The sequence below is a fragment of the Syngnathus leptorhynchus genome, chromosome 4 (assembly GCF_054491065.1).
Source record: "Syngnathus leptorhynchus isolate UIUO chromosome 4, UIUO_Slep, whole genome shotgun sequence".
Lineage (NCBI taxonomy): Eukaryota > Metazoa > Chordata > Actinopteri > Syngnathiformes > Syngnathidae > Syngnathus > Syngnathus leptorhynchus.
In genome coordinates, this window is record NC_141198.1 from 10,270,238 (window position 1) to 10,294,700 (window position 24,463).

The window sequence follows — 24,463 nt, forward strand, 5'->3', positions numbered from 1 at the left end:
AGTATATTGTGTGCATTTACGAGCATAAATAGACCCAATGGACCTTATGTGACCGACAAAATAATCCAATCTTGACGAGCCAGCCGAGTGAGAATGTCGTCCGTCTGCATATGTTGCTGGAAGTGAGGTGTGGATTGGACAGTTTCATGTGATCACTTCCATTCCAGCCTGTCCTTCCTCCTACGGTAGCCTCCTGGACATCCAGACGCTTGTGCTCACCCAACTACCCCCGCCTTGGTCTGCTGGCCTCAACCCTCTCCTTGTCACCTCTGCTTCCTGACACCCCTTCATCTAAATAAACAAGTGCTACCGCTTTTTCGCCCCCTCCCCTCATTGATCCATCACAGCCAGCATGTGTGATCACAATCAACAAAAAAGGCCAGAGATGGCCGTTGATGACAAATGATGTGACCCCAGCGAACTATTCACAGGAGCAGACGGATTTATGTATATTGAAATCTTTTTTTGCCTAGTACACTACTTGATCTTAAACATACTGTACTTTATTATCAGTGGATATATTGCTGTCATTTTTGTATTTCTTCTGTTCATATTACACATTAAAGCCTTCTACACAAGTGCTTCATATTGACTTATTGTTGTCAATCGGATTTCAGGCTCTGTGTGTTACTATGTCAATCTAATCTGCCTTCTGTGCTTCTATGCAATCCGATTTCAATGACATCTGCATTTTCCCATCCTTAATCAGTTGATCAGAGCGAGCCAAATCCAACAAGAAAAATACTTCTGTTGTGAGCAGCTCACATGAATATACATATTTAATCATCAAAAGCATTGCTGGTGATAGTGATCTGTTGCATTACAATTCATTATTGTTTTGGTATATTATTAAATAAGTATTGTGTCAGAACTGCACCAGATGATGCACAGTATAATATGTATGAATGATTTTTTATGATCACGTGCTATAGTGGTGGGATTAAGAGGTGGATTGAGTCAGTCAGTCAGGTAAGACCCCACTGAACGTTTAGTTACCAAATACGTGGCCAACCACTGTTCGATTAGTTTTATTTGGTATTTCAATGACACTTTTTTTTTCATTATTCCATTTACCCAAATGTGTCAGAAAAGATCAAGCACGACACTTTTTAAAAATAAAGTTTTAATAAATTCGGGATATTTTATGTACAAAATATACAATATAGAGTATAAATAGATAAACCTTTTAATACTAAAGACATAAGGAAGTATTGTGTAACACCCTGTATAGATGATGGTATGCTACCATCTTGTTGATGCCCACTCTTGTTGCCAGGGGAGATGTTTGTTGAACTGCTTCAGGCCACTCAGTGACAGCCGCACTCTTCAACGATCATGTCCTCGTGATGGCGCAGGGTCAGGTCGTCGTTCTCATAGTACAACATGGACAAAGGCCCGAGGCGCGTGGGTACACAGGATGGGCAGCTCATCCTCTCTGGGTGGTGGTATTTCAAAAGGCTCTGTAACAACAACATGAGAGAAAACATGAGTCAGCTGCTCCGCTTGTCAAACCAACCGCGGTCAAATCGTCTTACTTGCATGTACGCGTGGTTGGTGGGGTTGAAGGATTCGTCCAGGGGTGTCGGACACTCTCCCTCGCAGCGATAAGCGTTGAAGCGTTTCGGATGTATGATCCACTCGTCCCAACCGATGTGCTCGAAATCCACCCACATGTCCACTTTGCGACAAAGGGGCCGCTGCATGACATCCGGCGGCGTGGTGGGCCCGGGCCCGGCTGCCATCATTACCGTGTCCATCCTGTTCCTTTTGTGGCGCCGGAGTTGGCTTTCGCCACTGCTTCGCTCCAATGTGACGTACTTGGAGTTTTCCACAGTGTGTATTAGACTGTAGGCCGAGTGACCTTCCTGAGGGTCGTCATGTTTGAAGAATAGCACCATCATTGCTCGAACAGAGGTGGGACAACTTTGGCTTCCTGGAATTTTGAAAAAACCCTTGCTTGGTATCTCCCCAAAATCCCCAGAACCGCTCCCAAGGTCCAGTTCTCCCAAGGCCTCTTGGCTTGACAGTCTGTCTCTTTGGTAGAGCCAGTATTTCAGAAGTGTAGTGACATTGAAAACCTTCCATGAAGACTTGCTGGCTGACGCGCTGACGCTCCCCAGGAGAAGGCGCTCGTCGTGGCAGGACGGGTCCGCCTCATGCTCACAGTTTCGGGAGTGATACAAATCCACTAAGGCCCGCCGTCTGTGTGCGGATTGGCCCGGCAGTCGGATGCGGAGCTCTGCTAAGTGGATTCTGTCGCTGGTTGAAATGGATGACATGTCGAAAGTAACGGTCCATCTGTTGTCCGCTTGACGGCAACCTTGGAGTAAAACAAAACAAAAAAAACTTGAATAGAAAGCAGAATGAGGAAGCAGTTTAAGCACATGTTCAAAAGACAATTCAGTGCTCTAGAAGTTCAGCAAATGTCATTTACGCAATATCCTGCAGGTGCTCTGAATTCTGAAAGACAAGCGGTATAGAAACTGGATGGATGGAAATTAAAGCAATGAGAATAAATACTGAAACAAGCTTATTTGAGCATTGAATCAAGTCAAGTGCAATAAATTATGAGTGAAAAATTGTGTGTTGCAAATGATTCTATTTGATAGCCTTGGTATCTAGCTAAAGGTCAATTAAGGTCAATCCAGTTAAGCACACTGTAAAAGAAACGTCTTAAGCGTGAACATTTTTATGACACAAGTTAGTGGTGTTGCAAAACTGTGCGCTAGTAGATAGTAGTTAATGAAAGCTAATGAAAATTTAATAAAAAGAAAATGAAAGCCACGATTGAATATATTAACTAAATCAAAGCATTAAAAAAATTACCCTCGAACAAAAGTCAAAATTAAACCAAACTAATGATGTCTTAATAATGTTTATTAGCAGTAGTAGCATGCACATGTAAACTAGTTTTGCCTCGCTGTAGTCCTACTCGGGTGCCAAAAGTCACACAGTAGTGGAAAACCATTAACTATTTAAATCCAGTTCCACAAGTGTGATGAATGAACTTGTGAAGACAAAGTATGGACCTTCTCATGAATATTAAATAAATGTTCAAAGGACTTTCCAGAACAGACGGAGGCTTGGTAACTGGACAAACCAGATCCTTGGACAAATGTCAAAACACCGAGGTGGGAGGCGAAACAGGACAGGATGTATATTGACCCCCTTGTGCAAGGCCGTCTGAGGGATAATATACACACCCTCACACATAAAACGGACAAAGCCTTTAAAGTGGAATAAGCATTTCGACACTTGCTGGGCTGTAAAAAAAAAAGGGGGGGGGGGGGTCAGATCTCAGATAACAGCAGTCAGAGATCTACTGGAGAAACGAGGAGCAAATACAAAACCATCGTTGACTCACCATTTGCCATGAGACTGATGACGGAGTCTGACTCTCGAGCAGGTCCACGGGTGTCATCGGCCGCTGTTGACACAACGTCAGCCGCCCTGAACGAGCGATACAGCTGCATCATGTACAGAGGGAAGTTGCCACGAGGGTGCAGGGAAACGTTCCTCAGGGCAACACTGCTCCCCGGCGCTGTGTGATACTTAGGCCTCTGCGTAGACCAGACCAATCCAAAAGAACAGAAAAGAAGCACGTAGAAGACCATTTTGGAGTGAAACTGCAAGAGCGAGAGGTTAAGGTCTTGCTTCCCTCTCTCAACTTCTCTCAGGTTGAAGTGACGCACAGACTGAAAAGCAGACAGGCCCCTTTATAGCAGACAGCTGCCCTTTGATGACCCCTGACCACTCCAGGAATCCCGATGGGCCCTCTGATCACCAGAGCACATCAGAGACCACCACAAACAGTGGATCAACAAAAAGAAAAACGCTATTTCACCAAGGTCATTGTCCTGTCACACTGCCCAAAGCTTTTATATTCACTCAAAAGCCTTAATCCTGTGGAGAAGCAGCAATCGGTTAAGAATTAACACCTACAATGCCTACAGCCATTAACACCTCAATGTTAAGTAGAAGCAAGAGAAGACCACCAAAGTGAAAAAGACAAAACTTTATTAACACAAACAACCAGGAACGTACTGTATTAAAAAAAACACAAACATGTAATGTGACAAATATCACAAATCATGTCATAAATACAAGTCAAGATTATTGGTATATGTGTATATTATGTCAGATGGATGAATAATAAAAGTCAAAATATGCCTTTATAAAATAATGCTCAGTTTTGTCTTGTCTAGTTTGAAACACATTGTGGTTTTCTAGGATACATTTGTAATTGCAATATGAGATGGAGAGAGATTTCTGAGCGTCAAAAGACATTTGACAGAATAGAGCAAAGTGTTGCAAGTTAACATTCAAATAAAAACAATGGTGCTTCAAGCTGTGGTCTGACAGTAATAGCATGTTACCTTGTTGTGGTAGTCAACTTTTTAATGTGGAGGTCAGGATTCGTGTCACATGCCCCTTCCAACTGATGTATTCACACGTGCAATGACACTCTCCTCATAAAGCAGTGAAGAAATCCTTCACCTGAAGGATGAAAAAGACCAAACGTTCATTGCTGAAAACGATGCACAATCATAATTCCAATGTGAACGAAGCGCCCTCCTGTGGCGAATGTTTGCATAGCAGCAGCGAGTTCCTCTCCCCACCTGTGTGATGAAGTTCTCTTGTGCTTTGGGATCACTCTGAAACTCCACACTGGCATCCAGTTCCAGCACAGGGATCTTTTTCAACCACTCAAAATGGATCCTGAGAAAAGACAGTGGAGCCATGTTTCACTTTGGACAAATTGAAACAAAATAAAAACATACTTTCTTACAGTGATTACATTCAATGAGATCCAGTATAGAAATCCTATCTTCACAAAGATAGCATCACTTACTCAGTTTTTTTCTCCACAAGCCACCTCTCATGCTGCTCATGTAACTTCTGGAGATAGTCCAGCTGCACAGTCTTCTCCTCCTGCCTCCCTCGACGATTCAGGCGCTCCATACATTTCTAACATATAAATGTTTGTCACGAATTAAACACGGCCACAAATGCAATGTTGATACCTTTCATGGTAAGAGCTGGTGCAGACCTCAGGTGGTGCTTTGAGATAGATGATGCCTTCTAGTGCCACCTGGTGTCCAAACTGGTTCACAAGCAGCGAGTGCCAGTCCTGGTAGATGGCCCACTCTGTCGAGTTGATACAACCTAGCTCATACATGTTCAGGGCAAAAATGTATCTGCAAGGGAAAAGCAAATGAGAGAATATTTGAAAGTCACATTCAGAATAAAATGCTACTTTTTCAAAAACAACATAAATAGTCCAACTGACAATTATGCAATTAGGCTAATGTTATTAGATTTTATGGGCATTGTGGCCACAAGTACTCCGGTGCATCTGACTGACCTGTCACTGTAGACGGAACGTTCATAAACCTGCACGAGCATTCCCTGCGAGGGAAGTCGGCGAGCAGGCGCGGGCTGGAGCTGTGTTTTGAAGCGGCTCATGCACGAGTATGTCTGGAAAGTGTAGGACCAGCGCTGAGGATCCTGGTACATCATCTCCAGCAGGTTACTCACAGTTTTCTCCTGTAATGACAAAGCAGCAGAGATCATATAATGAAGTTGTGTTGATGGAATTTATTTTTGCGACGAAATTACAAAAAAGAAAAAAAAATCTGAGATTCTTTTTATTTTTTTCCCCTCCTTCCTTATTTCTCAAGCACTTTGAAGCATTACAACTAAAGAGTCACATTTTCATGTCAACAATCCCACATCATTAGTTAGGTGTGAGCTCATCAGCATTCACAAGCCATTTTTGCACAAATAACAAATTTGTAGATGTTTGTGGTGATGACACGAAAGCCTGCACGCACCTTTGAGGTCCCGCTGTCAATGTTCTGCCATTGACTGACAGGTTCTGAAACCACCTCCCAGTCTGGACAAGCTGCCCTCAAGAGTCCTGTAAAGGTTGACTTTCCAACAGCTAAAATAGCAAAAGACACAGGGACAGTTGCAATTGTTGTGGTGGATTACACAAAACCTCTGGAAAAGGGAACTTACCAATATTTCCCTCAATAGAAACTCTCTTCAGTCCATCTTGAGTTGACAAGGCTGCACCGGAGTACATTCTCTTAGCCATGGTACTTCTGTTATGTTTTGTTTGAGCAATATCTCGGAGAAAGTAGTCACGGGTTTCACACAGCTTCGACAGCTGCAAGACTATTGTTGTTTGCGGTTTTGTTTCGAATAACCGACTGAGAATGCACCTGTACAGGAAGACCATTATGCTAGTTAGCAGTGCTACTCAAGTCATTTTGCCAAGTATTACTCCGTTCTTATCGTGGTCTTGAGGCTTTCAGCATTCAAACGTTTATCTCGAGAACGTTTATCTCCATTTGCTTGACCGAACAAACGAAATATCAACTTAAATTGTAGTTTTCAAGTACCACTGCAGCTTTCCATGACAGCGAATGTGTCCCGAGCTGACCCCGGAAAACATTGATGACGTACTTCCGGCATGTAGTTTTTCAAAACAAACCATTATATGGGACGGGGGAGCTCATCAGTTCAGCACTGTACTTTTCTGCTTTAAATGTTTTTTCAATAGTCATTATTAGAAATACAGTTTTCTTAGAACCTAACAAATTATATTTTGCATGGTGTGTGATACCTAAATAAGAATGACATTTTGTAAATCCAGTAGACATTTTTTCTGGATTAGTCTTTTTGCAAAGATCACTTCTATTAAAATGCAATTCTCCTTAATCATGACATTCTTGTCAAGAGCCACATTGTAGTAATGGTTTCCTACCAAGGGGCCGTTATGACTGAACCCGTATTACGACCTCATATTACACAAACACAACTTTTGAAACCAGAACAAAAACAAAACAATTACATTTCAAGTGAATAAAACTGTAGAGCCATTAGAAACATTTATTCACTTATCAGTTTACATGTGATTGGACTGAAAGGAATCAAAGTTGCTTGTGCTCCAAACGGCTCACCACTGGATCACTTGTGATTGATTTCAGCATTAATAGCTTGTGTTTTTTAGGGTGATCTTTTGATCCATTTTTAGTTTGTAATCAGCAATACCTAAAACACAGAAACAATGCAGCAATATGTAAAACAACTCACCATTGAGGAGAAAAACAAGTTTGTTTTTGTACAGCGCATGTGTGTGTACGTTTTCACCTTCAGTAAAAGAATTGCCATCAGACGAGAGGTGCCAGTATCTGCGGTCACTTTGTCTGGCCCGCTCTCCATTCACCACACTTAAAAATGGTCCCCATAGGCTTGATTCATTCTCAAACCTGCATGCACCCACCAGTTTATATTTCAAGAACACACAGTTTATAAAAAAAAAAATCTACTTACGTGAAGTCCGTGTTTATTTCCTTGAGGAGTTGAAGGGCCTCCAACAGAGTGCTTTCCTTGGGCACATCCAGTGAATACACAGTGGATGCCCCACTTGATGTCACCACTTCCACCATCAGGGCCACTTTGGTCGTACTGGGCATGACGACCACGGGGTCGGTGGGCTCAAGAACCAGCGTGTCTATATGTAGGCAAACAAGTGACAATGTAGACACTGGCTGAAGGTCACAAAGACCACCAGACCACAGATGTCAAGACTAAAGCGGCACCTACTGTCCTCATTGAGGCAGCTCTTGCTTTGAAGAGTCAAGTAGGATTTCTGCTGCAGAGCTGGTAGGATCTGAGATATTGCCATGGGGTTCTGGTATTTGTTGCCTCTTGCATCTCTCCTAATGGCCTCCAGTGAGGCAGCACACTCTGACACCGGGCTACCCATTGCCAGAAAAGCCTGAACACAACATTCAAGAAGATTTGGACTTTGGATGATGCGGGAACAGGAAACGGTTGATCCAACCACTGTAACACCAGACTTCAGCGGTTCCACTATAAAAATGCTTCTTACTTGAACAGCGAGGCCAGTGCTGAATTCATTTCCAATATGACCATCGGTCCTTTGTGATGTCAAGAGCTTCTGCTTGATCTTGGTCAGGGCCGTGTCAAGCTCAACAGCATTGTGTACAGAACTCCCGGAATTCTTCACACACTGGAGGGCCATTGCAGCCATAGCATACGTATCTATAAACCACAAGTGGGAGAGGCCTTGATGGAATTATCAAAATGAAGGCTGATGACACTTTTTATTGGACTGTCTATTTAATTCAAATATTTACTATCAAGCATAAACTATGACAGCACACATCTGAAAGAGGTTTACCCACCAATGCTCTCACTGTTTCCATGCTGAAAGTTCTCATGTTCGACTGCCTTGATGAGCTTGTTGACAACGTGGTTGTTGACCCTGATGCCGCTCACGCATAGAGCGAGTACACCCAATGAGTACTGGTAATAGTTAGTCAAAGGGCGTTGGCTGACTGGACAGGAGAAGACAGATCATTTGAACTACTGGATCAAATTTAAGACCGACATCCTGGCAATGATAATGAAGGGCTACTCTATAGACAAATAGAATTTATGACAAAAAGAAAGAAAACAGTAGTAAACTTACAGGTTATGTATTCTTTCTCTCGTTCCATCTGTTCCTTGAGGAGCGTCAGCAGTGTCTCACTCTTGTCACCTACAGTGAAAGTGACTGTGTTGAGGTCATAGCAAGATGACTTCAAGGCCAGAGCGTACAATGCCAAGCGGCCGGTCACAGGTTGACTGCCAGAGAGGACGCTAAAGTGCACAAAAGGTCACGACGCAGCCAGATAAGCGATCCAATCTTTATACTCAACTCAAGAAGTGGCAATTCTAACAAATTACCTTTGAAGGTCATTGTGTAAATTATTTGTCAGTCGATTTAAATGTTCCCCCTCTTTTAAAAGGTTGTGCAAGTGTGATAGCCGTAATGCCAAGTGGACACTGGGATTAGGAAGTCCTCCTGGTCCCTCCAGAGAGCGTAGAAGATCTTTATTTAGTGAAAGCAGCAGCTCATGGTTGGATCCAGAATTATCTGGGTTAAAACAGACAGAAAATGGCACACTGTGCATAAAAGCAGTTGCTGAACCCACGGCTTGCTGACTTCAACATGTGCCACATTCAGAATTGCAGGTTCAGCAAGAACATCAGGACAAAACTAAGGCACGTGGACTTGGGTTTTATACAATACATAAAGGAGCCTTTGTTACGAAATCTTCTCAATATGTTCATTAAAGTGATTGTTCACTGTCTCGATTTTTAAAAGGGCAAAGCAGTTATGCTTTTACAAAGATGATTGGTTTTCATTAACAGTGATGCACGTGTATAACGGCATTCCACGATAATGAAAGCTCCATCTTATATACTGCATTGCATCATAGCTAATAAATTAGGTAACAAGAGTTTTAGACAGCAAGGCAGTTCTACACTTATGTAAACTACAACCACAACGTTAAACTGCTCCATAACATTAACAATACGAACTGAACATGATTGTATTTCTAAAAAGGCAGGATATTCGACCTGACTTGGACCCAGATCGTGCAATTGATCATGCTGAGACCGTTTGGCGGAGAACAGCAATTCACCTATGTGCAAGTGAAGTGCAGGACTTTATCCAATTTAATTGATTTGATCTGAAATGTATTTTTTAAAATTTGTCTGTATCTTTCTTCAATTCCCTTTTCGAACAAAACAAGTTTGGATAGACTTCCTATTTTTTTAGTACTATTGAATAAGACTGTCTAATCTATTGAAGAGTATTTTTCTTTTTTTAAATTGTTGGTGTACGTGACATTTCGAATGCAAAAATGTGCCTTTGCTCAATAAAGATTGAGAAACACTCATAAGGAAATTGCAAAATCGGTAGCCATCCAGATCATCACATCATGTTTGTTTTTAACCTGTATTCTTCCCAAATTTCACAATAGTATACTTAACACTTACCACAAGGTAAACTGGAGGTCAATGCCAGTAGCCCGAAAACTAAGACTAAATGATACATCCTGGTAACCTTCAAAAAGAGAAAAACAAAAGAAGATCCAAAAATGAACAAAAGTCTTCTACAGTGTTTGAACAAATAAGACAACAACCAGAAGTGTTCAATACAAAGTCCTGAAGTATTCATCAACAGTTTAATTAGTTTGAAGGAGAAATCAATACGCTCTAAATTGCCAATCAAATCACATCAGTATAAATATAATAAATATCCACCAACAGCTTTACATACAAACACGCTCTTGGTGACGTCACACTAAAGTAACCCGTCATCATAACGTTACTTTTGTCAAACGTAGAGTCATGTGTTACCTCCTTGGAGCGTCAGTCCAGAGTAAGGCAACAAGTCAGCTGGGCTGATATGACCTCCACGGTGTCACGTGACTTACTATTTGCGACCACAGAGGAGGAGCTCGCCAATCATCCGGAAATTCAGGAAACCTATCTTGTTGCAGAAGTTACCCAAGTTCTGTCTTGTCTCACACACTGTGTTGCTTATGGAGTCAGAGTGAGATCAAAACATGAATTTTCGACGTTTGCACGAACGGCATTTGTTCCTCCCACTGCCGATTCGTTGACAACTACAACTCCCAGGGTTCTTTGCGCGTTTTCCAGAATCTTGTCGATTCTTCTGACGAGTTTACTACGTGCAACTATCTGCATTTACTGCAAGCTGCGGGGACCAAACATTGGACGCAATTTGCGAACGCTACTTTATTAGGTAAATAAGGTTGCGCATGTTTACTGTTCTATTTTGCTATCTTAACTGTGGTGTTTAATGTGACGTACACGAGCTAGCAAAACAAACAGTTAAGCTAAACAACATTGCGAAAAGGGGCAGGGCAGTTGTCGTTAACCAAGCGTCTTATTTTAGACACCACGAAGTTGCAGTTTTAGGTGGATAATGCTATAATTTGTGTTGTGTGTATACTATACATATATTGTACAGCAGTAATTTTGTTTGAATACGCTGATATCCAAAGAGTTGCCCCCGTCTGGTCGTCCCTCTGACACCAACACTTAAAAGTGCTAGGTTGTAATGAAATAGTTCTGTAAATCAAGACTGTTTGAGCTATCTTTGCACGTTTCACCAACCATGTTTTTTTTTTTTTTATCTAGTTTGTCCGACTGAACCATGCATCACTTGGCGCCCACCAGCAGCCAGCTGGGTTTTCTACCAAGCATGTGCACGTTTTCGGGGCCCACAAACTTGCCTGAATTCGATCTTGGATCTGCATGTACATCTGGCCAACTGCAGAGTGGAACCCTGTCCAACAGGTAAGGTTTAGTTATTTGTATACATTTCCCCACAGTTTTCTACTAAACCATTTGCGTAAAATATATCCTCTATCACAGCAGTTGGGAGACGAGGTGCCTCAGAAAGCACAGGAGGAGAGTTGATGATGAGTATGTATAAGACAACCTCGGTCATGTTACAGTGGAAGCGTGTTAGATTTTTTTTCCCAAAACCTTTTTCTATTTTTTCAGAGGATGTCTTGCCAAAAGGAGAAGAATAGCAGCGGAAACCGAATTGGACATGACACACGTCACTGGGAGTCCTGACTGGCCTTCTCCAAACAATTGTTCTACTTTGAGTACCCAACAAGCCAGCCATGCTCCACCACAGCCTTGCCCAGCCCCTCGCAACCTGACACCACTGCTGCCCTCTTCTTCCCCATCCCGACCTGAGACGGCGAGCTCCTGCATGGAGATCGAGGCAGCTCAGAGGAGACTTCGGGAGATTGAAAACAGGTATGTACCATGGCGGCGATATGGCAATACATTGAAGTCTTCAGATGTGTATTTTTTTTCAGCTATAAGATGCATGACCCACCACTGGATCAATTATATTACGATACTCGAAGGAGACAAAACACCCGATCACAAATTTGCCGCTCAATGACTGCAGCATACAGTGCACTGACTAAAACTAATTTGTGATGACACTTTGTTTGTATCTCTGCTGAAGAAATTGGTGTGAGGCTTGCGAAGCGTGGTCTCTCTGAGACACCGTAGTGCGTGCGCTTCAAAATGCAGGCACTTCAAGCTTAGTTCGTTGCATTCTCGAGATGGCATTGAAAAGTAAAAAAAAAAAAATCACCACGTTGTCCCTTTAAGACTGATCTATCATTGACTAGAATAACGCTGGAGGACGATGACGAGGATCTCGATGTGGAGCCAGCCCAACGAAGGCCGGTGTTGGTCATCTCGGACAGTTTGAAGGAAGGCCTGCAGCGAGGCATCAGTGACATTCTCCCACACACAGTAGCCCAATCTGTGTATGTTCGCTGCTTTCAGATTGTCAAGTGAAATAGAAAGAAAAAAAAGCTCTCTTGACATTTTACTTTGCCACTGACTCCTGCTACGTTATTTGTTTAGGAGCCATTCCTGCATGGAGCTGGTGTTGTGGCGGCCACCAGAGAACCCCTTTTGTCGCAGACTAAAAGGCTCCTTGCAGAAACAGAGGAAACAACAGACTGTTTTGCGACAGCCCCCCCCTCCGTGTCCTTCGCCCACCCCGCACAGCACTCCCGTCAACACGCACAGCCCTCTCCTTAACTTTCCCGTCGCTGAAAGCTGTGGAGAGGAGGACATGGAAATGTAAGAAGGAGCAAGACTGCTCGGACATGTCATGCTTGGGACTAACTTGGTTTCTTTAGACTTGTCGGAATCATCCGCTGCTTTGGTCACATTTTGCAATTTGAGTGAAATCTGTCACGACTTGTTTCATAGCATTATTCACACAGCCTGTGTCAGGGTAGAGGAATTCATTCTCTTACCAATTCTAAGCATTTGCCAAAGTCGAGTAAACTTTACAGTTGCCAGGTGGTTTTTTTTTTTTTTTTGCTTTGCTTTTTGGTAATCTGCAGAGCGCAACCCCTGATTTTTGTATTCTTTTGCTGTCATAAGTAGGAACATGATTCCTCCCAAATGTTAAAATGCATGACCTTGTACAAGAACCCTATTTGTTGTGGTTGAAGGATCGTCGTTCTATATTGCTTAGCAAGTATGCTATTTGAGTTTATAGGAGTTGACAAAATCTTGGAAATTTCTCTTTTGATTGGATTTGTGTTTTTCTGCATGCTCGCAGCAGTGAGACATTTTTACTTTGTATTTGTTTTCTAGTAAAATGATGCTTCATTCTTTTGTTGAAAAAGTGTGCTGTATGTATATGCAAAAACCAACCATCCTAATCTTGATTCTGGTTCATATAGGTGACAAAATGTTTATTGCAGACGTTGAATGTATCTTTGTGCCGTTTAGCCTTTACAACTTAACATGTAACATTTATGAGCATATAAGGGATTCCCACAAAGAAGAGCTTTATGAGATTTCAGTGTGAAATCTGTAAACCTCTGCAATGTTAAGCCATAAAACCTCAACACGGAGGAAAGTTCAAAAGATGACTAAACCCTGTGTCATTTGTCACCGTGACCTATCTTAAGTACAGGCAACAGTGAATGATTCATTGGAAAAGATACAAAAGCAAAATGCAACAGCTATATTGCCTCAAGTGACAAGACAATCTTTAAAACAATACTGTAACGATTCAAATCCTTAACTTGATAGACGAGGCTCTCAAGCTTTCATACTCTCTTAAGCTGTAAAAGAAATAAAATTGAGCAGTATTAGAAATACTACTTTGCATGCCCACTGAAAATGCATTGCATAAAAGTGTTGCCATATTGACGTTAAAAAAAAAAATACTGACTGTATGAAGGTTAGATCCTGTTGGCATCCATGTCTGGTTCTCTACACGGAGCTGCTTGACTCTGCTCTGCAAGTAATGCACAAGTTTTAATGAGGCCACATCTGAAGGGCTCTGGGGGGCAGCAGCGGCGGCGTAAACATATGTCAAGCAGTCCGAATGGGGAACATCGTGATGCTGATGGAAACAAAAAGTATTTGCTCAAACTGTATTCACGTGCTTGTAATTTTCTCGTGATGAGAAATGGTACCTTTGCACTGAGCTTTTCCTCTTCATTTGTTGACGTCTTTCTGAAAAAGAAACAGAAACACATTTGGAGATGTTAGTTAACCTACTACATTAGTCATATGTTATGGGCGAATCAACTGATTGTGAGATATCAGTTTGGGTGGAGGTTACATCATGCTGGTTAAGTACAGTATTAGTAACTGTGACTATTCTTCAATTGGTTTATAGGCTACAGGACATTTACCTGCCACTTAATAACTTTGTTCTGCACCTGTAGGATGGCAAAAATGAATAGCACCTTTTAAATCTCAAATACACACTCAGTGTGAGTTTGTCGAGAAAGATTTTTCCTGTTCAGAGGAACAATTTGAATACGCAGTGTAATACATTTCAATATCATAACAAAGTTTATTTAATTCTAGTAGTTTGATTTAAGAAAGATATATATTTTCAAATGTTGCCCTGATATGCATGTCACCTTTCCAATTCGACAGTCAACTCTTCTTCAAACTTGCAGGCTAGTCGGGTAGTGGTCTGTTCCTTCCACTGAGTCATGTTCTTCTGGACTTGCCTAAGCTCCATGTCTTTGGCTTCCAGTTGCTTGCGAAGTGAGACCTCCAGTCCTCCGTCACTCACATGAGACCATTTCAAACTACTGAGCTCCTCAATGTGCTCCTGGGTCAATCAAATTTGATTCATCCAACAATTTAGTTTGGGTACAACCAGACCAGTTTTTGTTTTTTTTTAAACACACACACATACCCAAAAATTGCATGCATACCTGAATGAGACGCTCCTTCAGAGAATCCAAGGCTTGGTTTCTCTCCATCCTCATCTGCTCCCTCTGAATCCTCAACTCCCGCTCCTGGAAGCAAATCCTTACAAACTTAGCTGTCCGGGCTACGTGTGAATATTCACTTGGCCAAATTTTACCTTGTCTTTGAACAGCTGTTGACTCGCTTGCCTTTGAGAATCAACCTCTTGATGAAGGGACTCGATCAAATACTTCAATGAGTCTTGTTGACCTTTCAGTTGCATAAGAGCCTCATCTATGGTGGAGCTGTAACGTGCAAAACCGTTGTCAGGAATCTGTCCACTAAATCATTTCATTTAATGTGTAGTTTTGTTATAAATGTTAAATACATTTGCTTTGTTGTTTTTGCATACCCAGGAGGGAGCTGCACAGTATTTTGTTGGCCACCATTCTTCTCTACCAAGAGGTGTAGAAACTCGCATTCCGCCACCAGCTCCTGAGCCCAAACGGCGAGCTGCTGCTCCTGCTCAGCTCTGACTTCATTTTGGATGATCTGCTGCTCTTCAAGCATCTTGCGGATCTGCTCTGTTTCCTCCTTGGCCTGTTGTGCAGCCTGCTCAAGTTTCATCACAGTCTTCTCACTTTCCTATAAAAGAGGAGCAGCAGTTTTAAGAGTGCAAGCTCGGAGTTTGTGCGGAGGTCATCTCGTACTTGCAGCATGTGTTTCTGCAATTTGTCCAGCTCGTCCTGGTGCTCCTGCTTGAGCGACCTGCAAATGGCGGAGAGCAGAGACTCCTGCTCCCGCTGCTGCAAAGAGCGCTCAGCCTCCAGCTCCTGCACACGCTTATGGAAGTGAAAGCCACAAGAACGACTGATCGGGATTAGAAAACATTCGACAAGCTGAATTGTCGAAAGTCAACGTACATTTTGCAGCTCCGTCACATGACGCTGAAGAGTAAGCGCCTTGGTGTTCTCTTGATGCATCTCACTCCTCGCAGCTTCCAGGCTCCTCCTGTTCTGCTCTTCCAATAAACCGCAGTGGAAGTGTACAGCTGCGATCTTCTCTGCCTCCCACTTTGTCCTCTCCTCATCGATGGCCTTTTGCACCTGAATGAGAGCGGGCACAATGTTCAGGTCATGAAGAGTTCAAAACTCAAATAGTTGAGGGTACCTTGTGTAATGTTTGTGCATGCAGCTCTTCTTCATGTTTCCTTGACTCCTCCTTCTGGTGCTCCAGTGAATTTTTCAGCTGCCAGTGTTTGATCAATCATAAACTCTTCAGTCACAAGGCTAATGACATCTCTATTATTGTAGAGGTGCAACGATTAATCAACCACTACTCGATTATAAAAAGAATTAATAATTATTTTTAATAATCGAGGAATCCTTTAGATAATTTTTTTTTTATTTAAAATTGTCCATATGGTCGGAACTTCAATATCTTATTTCAATATTTTTATTATTTATTATTTTAATATTTTCCAATTTCTCTCCTCCTCCATGAAATAGGACTGATTATCTATGTATTGAATCAAAATAAAACATTTGCTTTTAATTTGGAAAACTATGATGACACCACTTACCGTTTGTACTTGCTCTTCATGAGCCAAGGCTAAATCTTTTCTCTGCTGCTTCAGCGCTGCTTCCTGAAATATTTCATGAAGACTTAGTCTAATATTGTGGATAACTTTGACAATTCTATATGTTCACCATCATTGCGTGGGCGTGTTCTTCGGCGTCTTTAACAGCACTGCGCTGTTGGCTTTTCATGAACTCGAGTTCCCCTTTTAGTTTGTCTCTCTCTGTTTGCAAGCCTCCATGCTCTTCCCGTAGCTCTTGCACTTGTTGCTCCTTCTGACCCAACATTTTCTCCAGTGTGTCCACCTTGATTGTGCATGCTCCAAGTTTTCCCTCTAGTTCCTGTGCTTGACATTCCAGAACCTAAAATCAAAACAGCGCTTCTGTAAAAGTATTGCACAACTGCTGTTGTGTGATTTACTGGACAGGAATTAGAAGCACAGTTCCTAAAGTCACCTCTGTCTCCTTGTTTTTCTGCTTCTGCGTCTCCTCTAGACATGCACATCTGTTCCTCAGTGAGGTCTCTGCCTCAGAGGCCCTCATCAGTTCCTCACAAGTTTCCTCCAGCATCTGTTGGTTGAATAATATTAGCATAAAAGCACAGACTTGGAAATGATGTCGCCGTGTAATATTGTACTTGTTGCATGGATTCTTGCTTCTCTCTTGCCCGTCGTTGCTCAGAGAATAGTTCAGCTTTGGCAGAAGCCAACTGTCTCTCCAGCTCTGACATCACCGGGTTGGTCTGTTTGTGAGGTCATTGGATTAATAAATCAAGTGTGCCCCCCCTAAAAAAAATATACCCGAGTTTGCTGAACTGTTAGCACCTTTTCCATGCAAGACATCTGCTTGAGTTGTTTGTTCTTTAGTTCTTCTTGCAAATTTCCGACTTCGCAGAGGAATGACTCCTTTTGCTTTTGAAGTTTCTGCAGCTGGCAACTGTACAACACAACAAACAACTTTTTGAAATAAATATGTCTTACCACAGTCCTGCTTTATGCTGACAAAGTTTAAATTCATACCTTGATGAGTCTACCTCCGCCTTACAATCCTTAAGCAAAACTTCTAACTGCCTCTTCTCAGTTTCTAGGTGCTCAGTCTCTGTACTAAGCCGCTCAAGATCATGAAAGGCATGCTGGGAAAAAAAAAACATAACTAGGACAAGCTCTTAATTTCTCTGATAATGGCCGAATGACTATTTTACATTTTACCTTTCTTCTCAATTGCAGCTCAGAAAGGGAGAGTTCGACCTCCGTTAAATGAGACTTTTTCATGCGGAGAGTCTCCTCCTCTTTCTCACATTTCTAAATCAAACAAACACAAGGATGCATGTTCACAGGCAGTTGACCAAACGCACGCCATTTGGCAGCAACATACTTGTCTGAGGGAAGTGAGACGCTCGCTCATCTTCTCCCAAGCTGAGTACATCTTCTCTGAGGCTTGCTCAAGCTTGGAGCGCCTGCTCCGGTGTCCTTTCGAGTCTTCCTTGTCATCGTCCTCCATCGACAGAGTTCTAGTAATAAAAAAATAAATGACAACATGTAGAAACAAGTGTGCTTTGCTCTTCCTCTCTTTTTACCTGCATGTATGCTGCTTTTTATGCAGAGTACTTTTGTTTCGGACAGCTCCGGTGGGTCGTTGAACTTTGCGGACAAAGAACGTTAGTCATCTTTCATGCCTTGTTGAATTAATTAATTAATTAATGCCTTCTACTGTGTTGGAAAAAAGTCGAATCCGAACCCAAATGTAGATTAAAAATCTGTTGTGTGCGTGTCACAGCAGAAATGTGAACGTGCCACCTTGAATGTTGCTAGTCTGATTCCAATTTGGGATTTTGATTGTATTTTGCCATTTATTGTGCATCCAATCCAAATCTTGGATAGTTGATATTGTCTCTCTTCGGCAACTCTTACCAGCTCGTCTGTGGAGAACCTGCCTGACTTGATCTGTGCAGACCGAATCAAGGTCACTGTCAATGGACACTGTGTCAAAATTCCACACGGGTACTCCTGTGACACAAAGCATAGCATTGAGAAGTAAAGATACGCTAACCCTGCGGAGATATAATAGAACATCGTTCAGAGATGGTCATTCAAATCTGATCCTTGCTGTCTTGTGTGTGGGACTGAACAGGTCTGATACCTGCTAAGCGCCTGACCTTCGGAGAAGAAATGTGCTTTGGGTTTTGGTGTTCTTTTTCAACCTCTGTGCTGAAGAAGACTGAAACGGAAGGAAAAAAACTGTTAAATGAAGTCTCGGTCACTCACACAAAATCAGCGGGACTCTGGTTTCGTGTCTGTGAATTTTCTTTTCTCACCACCGTGTGAAGTCTGAACTCCAGACGTTTCAGGAGGACGTCTTTCCGGATCCTCACTTCGGTCTGGCTTATGTTGTATAAAGTCGACGCTAGCTATGTTTTTAGAACTTCTCATACCCTTTTGGTCACATAGGGAAGGGTGCACGTCTGATGTCGTCAATGTCTTTTCAGCGTCCTCTTTGTTGAGCACTGTAATGCTCCCCTCTGGCAATGCCAGTTCAACCATCTCCTCTCTAAAGCACCTCACAAAATCTTCTGTGCAAATACTTTCAGAAGGAGGATGAGGGTCCCTTGACATATCCCCCTGCTTACAAGTGTCTCCAAGAAGTCTCTCTAGTCTCCACATAACCTGATCCTTGTGAGACTCCATCTGGTCTTTGCTACTTGTCCATACGTCCAGTTCCCACGTGGCCACTTCACGTGTTGCAGGAGCCGTGGAGCTTGTGCTCTCTGCAGGCAAAAAGACAAGTGTCATACACGAGCGACACATTTTTAGATGTTCAACGTCGGATCGGGTCAGCATTGAAAGGAATTGATTTAAATTGATGGTTTGTGGAAATAATGAAGGAAAAACATTGATTATTTACATCCTCATAATCTGAAAACCAAAAGACTGCAGATTTGACCTAGACTTGAATTCTTTCAGATAAAAATCTCAATTTAAGTCTTCCAATTATATGAAATGAAAAATTTAATATTAAATAAAGAATAACTCCGGTATGCCCCAAACTGTAGGCAGGAACAACGACAAGTCACAACTCAGAACAAAAACAAAATTCTGATGTCATAAAGTAAATCCGGTTTTCTCCTGAATGACATGACATCTTACCCAATGTTCGTTCCACTGCTGGAATAATTTGCAGTTCCAGACAAGACATTGGGGTATCATTTGTGTGGGACACTGTGCTGCCAAGACCGGTATCTTTACTCAAAGACTGACTCAACCTAAAAGGTGCAACTGAACACGACAGATGAAAAAACATCAACAGAAATAACATTCAAATATTGGATGAGGTGCATCTTACCTGAATTGATAGAGTCATGCTGCTGATGCTTGACCTGCGTGCATTTGTTTCAATCAAGTTTATTTCTTCACAGAATTTTTGGATGTACCATTTAGAACAGAAAACGACAGACTTGCAGCTTCCCGAGCTGAGCGTCAATGGCATCCAATAGAAAGTCACAGGGATCCGCTCTTAGAGATGATCGACCTGGTTCAAACCCACTGCTGCTGTTGAGTTGCTCTTTAAGCATAGAAAACAAAGCGCAACTATCTAACACAAGTGTTTACACAAATGGATGACTCTTCTACTTTTATAATTGCAGACCTGAGTGAAATTCATCCTTGTCCCCTCTGTCTTGGCTGAGCTGGTCCATTTTGTTGTACTGGGTATACAAATGCAGTCCAAGTAAGGCTGCTGGTTCACAATGTTGCTCGGTTGTCATGGAAACCAAAGTAGTATATCTTAAATCACGCCTTGCAGGCGTTCCACAAGGAGATTGAATGACTTGATGCTACACTTTCGACAGCTGGATAGTTCTACAAACGTAGAGAAAGCAAAGCGGCTTGAATTGACTTTTGAGGAGAAACACATTGTTTTCCAAGCAGCTGCAGTGGGTCGCAACTGGGGGCGTCGAGTTGCCATAGAAACCGCACGCAACCAATTCAAAGTTTAGCTTGCTCACAGTAGAAAGAAACATTGACTGCTGCTAATTTGCTGGGCGAGCACAAAGTAGACGGTGCATGTACATACATTGAATATCTGTATATTCACATATATGTCAAATTGTTGTATTTTAGATATTTTACTAAAAAATGCAAGCAGAAAAAAAAACTCCAGGGTCTCTTTGCATTTGTTGATTTGTTAAACTAAAATACTTAAAAAAAAAAAAGACATATGCAGTGTCAACAACTTTGTTTTATTGTTGTGCCTTGGTTGTTATAAGACAATGTTATAAAGTGAAGGGAAAATACACAATTTATGTAAAAACAACAGCCTCTAAATTTGAATTTACATTTGAATAATACACCTAACAGAAAGTGTATTAGGGAAGTGAGAGAAGTCAAATCATGTCAATACCCTTTGATATTACCAGACCACTGTTGTGATATGTTAAATTTTTTTTTTTACACAGATTAGTAAAATCAGCAGCATTTACCTAAGCAAACAACAGGTGACAGTCCCAGGACAAAGCAAAAAAAAAAAACCAACAACACATTTCCATTTTCCACACACTTTACATCTGTCTTGGAACTATAAGCAGCTTCAAACTGGAAGAAAATGAGTGCCGTTAGAGGACACCAAATATGACACGTTACAGTCAAGATACAAAGTGTAGAGATGTGCAGACATTAGAATGGCACCCATGAGGTCAAGAGAAAAAGCATCTAAAATTAAAAGCTGAAATCAGGTGAAGAACCCTCCAAAAAAAGGAAAGGCAGATGAAAATGTTGTTTAATCTACAGCACACCTCTACGTACACTTGGATTGTTTTCCCCTTTTTTGCACGAGACTGGAAACGGACTTTTGTGTGTTATCTGATCCTGTACAGCCAATGTCACAATCTAGTGTCGTTTTGGGAACCACATGGATGTTGTCAATCATTATTACAAACTTTTATTTTATTAACTTTAAATTTATTATCATCACTTGCTTTTTTGCCAAGGATTCTTTCCCATAAAGTTTCTAATTGCCAGTCGCTTGTGCTGTGTATATTTGCTGAAAAATTTGCAGTCTATATTTTGGATTGATAAAACTTCACAGAATTTGGAAGATGCTGCTCTGTATTATAGATAATTGATTTGTGTGACACTATCAGATCTAAAAATGTAACCTATTTTCTCCCTGTAAGAGGCTTTCAAAGCACAGTGAAGTTGTTTTCAGAATTGTCATTTTTGTATTCAAATGAGCGCAATGTGTTAACGTATGTCCTACCTGTCCTGTTCTTAAAAAAAATATGATTTTGGAGCTACAAATGTGAACTGCTCAACCAAATTAGTATGCATTTTTTTTTTATCTTTTATTATTGAGGAGTCTTTTGCACTTCCAATTCTTCATGTTTTAAAGATGCTGTACAGATAACTCAATTCTCATATGACTTTGTTTTACACTCTAATTTTCTTATCACAAAATATTCACTCACACAAAGAGACCAGGGGGAACATAGAGTACCTCTAGCTTTAAAATTTACATTCCTACCAATAATTACAAAAATTACTGACTTTTCATAGCTTGCCACTAGATGAGGCCAGTCAATTAAAGGCAAAAAACTGCGGGTACCTTGAAAGGCTGATCCCAGATCATTGTACAAACACTGTGGACAACACACTGGAACTGTGGTAAGTAAGCAAAGACCTCTGTGGCTTCTGCTGACAGGAACCAGCCCTGTTCTTTTCTACGACCTTCACCCTGCTGCCAACAGAGACTCGCACAGTGCCACTGGAATCAACTACAGTATAAAGTCGACATTGAGGAGGCTAAGGAGCAAGTTTTGTGACTATCGAACAGAGGCGGCGGCTGTCACTGGAAGCGATATGCTATGCGATGCTGTTGGAAAGCACCAGAAGATCAGAGAAAGTCCATTTGGTATCAACAGGAACACAAGGATTAAGTTGAAGCCTCAATTTATGCACAATGAATATTGCCAGGTCCGGTGATGCCTGATATGGATGCATTTCAACTGAATATTGAATGTTTGAACACAATCTCAGCCAGCCAGGGAAAAGTGACTTTTACTTGTTCCTAAAAATAGAGGAAATTCAGTAAGAAAGAAAAAAAAAAAAAAATAGATTGCTCAAGGGACTTCACAATCAAGCCTGTTTCCTTTACTTTCCTACTAAACACTTGCAAAGACAGACTCAGATCAGGTTCATCTCGAGTAGTCATCGCATGCGCAGGAAATGAAATGCAGCATTCCGAGAGTCTCACTGTGTTTGCAAGTGGACATGAATAATACATTACAAAATACAGAGCTGAAAAACAATTTCTGTCACTTTTAATTCCTCCGCCGTTGACGTTAAACCATGTTTGTTTAAACCAAAATTTGCCTCTCAAAAGCAATTTTTATTATACTCCGTATTTTTCATTAAAGGATGTCATCATGGCAAATTGGCAATTAGTTTGTTACAACAAAAGCAAACTCATTCTATCCGACCGGGGGACCTGAAATAATTATTTAAAGTAATTCACAAAAACGTGATGAACCTTATGAACAGTGAAAATTAGATCCATGACAGTTTCATTATATGACACAGTACTTCCTATATGTAATTCAAATTAAAAATCAAATTTTAAAATCTGATTAAAACCTGTCGTGTCCTGTTGACCAACTACAAACAAATAGACTGCACCAATTTCTTCCAAGTTAATTACATGAGCGCAAATTGGAAAAGTAAGAAATTAAAAATTCTGTCTAGCTTACTGTAACCTCACTTAAAGACTGACATTGTTTGGACATATCTCCTGTTGCACTTTTGACAATCCACAGTCTCAATCACATTCTGTTTCAGGAAACTTATCAGGTGCCTTCATCGTGTGATTTTACACCTCTAACAAAATCACACATCCGCACACTGAGGCAACGATCAGCCCATCATAAAAGCAGTCCAAGTGTACAAAAAAAAAAGGAAGTTGTCACATTCACCATCTCACAACGCTCCACTTAGAGCTCATAAACCTGCTACACCGCACTGTTGAAGAAGCCCAGGTCGAGCAGCTCCGTGTCTCCTGAGGTTCTGATGTGGGGGGAAGCGTTCCGCGTTAGAATATATCGGGACACATGGTCCAGTCCTGTCTCTCCTTGGCCTCCCAGTAGCCCCCTTTGTATACAAAGTTTGTCTCTCCAGTGACCGAGTCCCTCCTCTGCTGAAACCACAGCGGCTGGTAGCATTCGTATTCTCGACCTGTGGAGAAGATCTCGGTGAGTTATGCGGTTGCTGTCATCGAGTCGCGCCACGGTCAGGAAGCCACATTAGCAGGCAATGTCCTCCATACACACACTATGATTATGCACACGAGAAAGCAATCAGATGCTGTGTGCTGCATTTGGGAACGTTCCAAATGTGAACCAGCTTCATGTTGCAGTGAACGGTTTAAATGTGCGCAAAACGAGAATTCAGATCAATAGATAGTTGCACTTAATGTCCTATTGCTCTTGTTAAAGGGATATCAAGAGGATTTTTTTTTTTTTTTTTTAAATACAATAATATGTTCTATGCATCTTCAATCCTCTAAACATGAGTTGTGGATGAATATCGCATTTATAAAGTATGAATTAAGCAATTGGCATTTTTTTTCTTGTGCAACCACTTGCTGTCGACTAAAACAACATCAAGGTGCCCAACCAAGGGCTCAGTTTGCCAAGGTCACATGACCATACCCAGAAAACAGGTGAGCCGTTACGGTCGGGACCTGAGCCATAAGACATTGTGATGTCATTTTCAGTCGACAGAGAGTGATTGTAAAAGACAAAATGTTGTGATGGATAAAAACCGGTAGATTTTGTTTTTGTTTTTGCTTAATCCACATTTCAAAAATGTAACACCAATCACAGTACCAAACTTGAATTTGTGGGGGCCATAATAAATGACCATAATATTGCAAATAAAAGTTTTCACTTGACTTCCCCTTTAACGAAAAAAAAAAAACCCCACGCACACTGTGAACGTATCTTGAAATAAGGTTTAAGCTTATCTTGCTCACACGCAGCTGACTCGACTATATTGTGTAGATTTAGACGTTTCAAAATAATTTGTGATCACTTTGAAATGAACTTATCACATACAAAGGGAAAAACAAAGAGTTTTTTCCTGATTTATTTTCCAGAAAGAGACATGAGAGTAGACGTCATGCAGGTCCAACAATGGCAGATCACAAAGAAAACACACAGAAGATGTCCGTGTATGCGTGTGTGTCAACAGAGGGTGCGGAATAACCCCCACTCACCAGAGTCATTATCACATTCT

At 41.5% G+C, this 24,463-nt stretch overlaps 6 protein-coding genes across 16 annotated transcripts in view; 1 reads left to right on the forward strand and 5 right to left on the reverse strand.

Annotated features, from left to right (window-relative positions):
- Positions 1–1,223: 1,223 nt before the first annotated feature.
- On the reverse strand, positions 1,224–3,629 carry spaw (southpaw). The gene is made up of 3 exons (XM_085910315.1): positions 3,365–3,629; positions 1,536–2,320; positions 1,224–1,460 (listed from the first exon to the last, which is right to left on the reverse strand). The coding sequence occupies exons 1-3, from the start codon at positions 3,612–3,614 to the stop codon at positions 1,308–1,310; spliced, it is 1,188 nt and encodes a 395-aa protein (XP_085766441.1). The 5' UTR covers positions 3,615–3,629; the 3' UTR covers positions 1,224–1,307.
- A 391-nt stretch (positions 3,630–4,020) lies between these two features.
- dguok (deoxyguanosine kinase) lies at positions 4,021–6,466 on the reverse strand. Of its 2 annotated transcripts, XM_085909850.1 has the most exons (8): positions 6,408–6,466; positions 6,022–6,227; positions 5,835–5,944; positions 5,366–5,547; positions 5,051–5,198; positions 4,853–4,968; positions 4,620–4,719; positions 4,021–4,497 (listed from the first exon to the last, which is right to left on the reverse strand). In XM_085909850.1, exons 1-8 carry the CDS (start codon positions 6,458–6,460, stop codon positions 4,471–4,473), a joined length of 942 nt encoding a protein of 313 aa, XP_085765976.1. In that variant the 5' UTR covers positions 6,461–6,466; the 3' UTR covers positions 4,021–4,470. The 2 variants fall into 2 exon arrangements, with proteins under 2 accessions (XP_085765976.1, XP_085765978.1); XM_085909852.1 differs by having other exon boundaries at positions 6,022–6,466.
- Positions 6,467–6,850: 384 nt separating this feature from the next.
- tcn2 (transcobalamin II) lies at positions 6,851–10,355 on the reverse strand. The gene is made up of 10 exons (XM_085910270.1): positions 10,228–10,355; positions 9,865–9,931; positions 8,764–8,953; positions 8,507–8,676; positions 8,220–8,372; positions 7,904–8,076; positions 7,615–7,789; positions 7,342–7,522; positions 7,159–7,277; positions 6,851–7,059 (listed from the first exon to the last, which is right to left on the reverse strand). The coding sequence occupies exons 2-10, from the start codon at positions 9,920–9,922 to the stop codon at positions 6,998–7,000; spliced, it is 1,281 nt and encodes a 426-aa protein (XP_085766396.1). The 5' UTR covers positions 9,923–9,931; positions 10,228–10,355; the 3' UTR covers positions 6,851–6,997.
- On the forward strand, positions 10,242–13,317 carry ccdc117 (coiled-coil domain containing 117). Of its 3 annotated transcripts, none has more exons than XM_085910273.1 (6): positions 10,242–10,636; positions 11,035–11,193; positions 11,275–11,322; positions 11,404–11,667; positions 12,054–12,194; positions 12,295–13,317. In XM_085910273.1, the coding sequence occupies exons 2-6, from the start codon at positions 11,051–11,053 to the stop codon at positions 12,518–12,520; spliced, it is 822 nt and encodes a 273-aa protein (XP_085766399.1). In that variant the 5' UTR covers positions 10,242–10,636; positions 11,035–11,050; the 3' UTR covers positions 12,521–13,317. The 3 variants fall into 3 exon arrangements, with proteins under 3 accessions (XP_085766399.1, XP_085766397.1, XP_085766398.1); XM_085910271.1 differs by having other exon boundaries at positions 10,248–10,636; positions 11,272–11,322; XM_085910272.1 differs by lacking the exon at positions 10,242–10,636 and adding an exon at positions 10,686–10,812 and having other exon boundaries at positions 11,272–11,322.
- LOC147057997 (uncharacterized) lies at positions 13,123–20,083 on the reverse strand. 7 transcript variants are annotated; one of them, XM_085910266.1, is made up of 27 exons: positions 19,827–20,083; positions 19,636–19,742; positions 19,524–19,557; positions 19,328–19,456; positions 18,499–18,948; positions 18,324–18,401; positions 18,095–18,190; positions 17,761–17,824; positions 17,559–17,694; positions 17,393–17,485; positions 17,204–17,316; positions 17,009–17,120; positions 16,822–16,926; positions 16,641–16,754; positions 16,317–16,547; positions 16,190–16,252; positions 15,778–15,855; positions 15,531–15,713; positions 15,318–15,449; positions 15,020–15,252; positions 14,786–14,912; positions 14,634–14,717; positions 14,331–14,527; positions 14,097–14,123; positions 13,875–13,914; positions 13,628–13,693; positions 13,123–13,517 (listed from the first exon to the last, which is right to left on the reverse strand). In XM_085910266.1, the coding sequence occupies exons 1-27, from the start codon at positions 19,942–19,944 to the stop codon at positions 13,503–13,505; spliced, it is 3,225 nt and encodes a 1,074-aa protein (XP_085766392.1). In that variant the 5' UTR covers positions 19,945–20,083; the 3' UTR covers positions 13,123–13,502. The 7 variants fall into 7 exon arrangements, with proteins under 7 accessions (XP_085766392.1, XP_085766389.1, XP_085766391.1 ...); XM_085910263.1 differs by having other exon boundaries at positions 13,628–13,801; XM_085910265.1 differs by lacking the exon at positions 15,778–15,855 and having other exon boundaries at positions 13,628–13,801.
- Positions 20,084–20,409: 326 nt separating this feature from the next.
- Positions 20,410–24,463, reverse strand: part of osbp2b (oxysterol binding protein 2b) — a 28,199-nt gene continuing 24,145 nt past the window's right edge. For both annotated transcript variants that reach the window (XM_085910470.1, XM_085910469.1), the window contains one exon: positions 20,410–23,401. In XM_085910470.1, the coding sequence (XP_085766596.1) occupies positions 23,259–23,401 (143 nt within the window). In that variant the 3' untranslated portion in view covers positions 20,410–23,258. The remainder of the gene's footprint in view (positions 23,402–24,463) is intronic.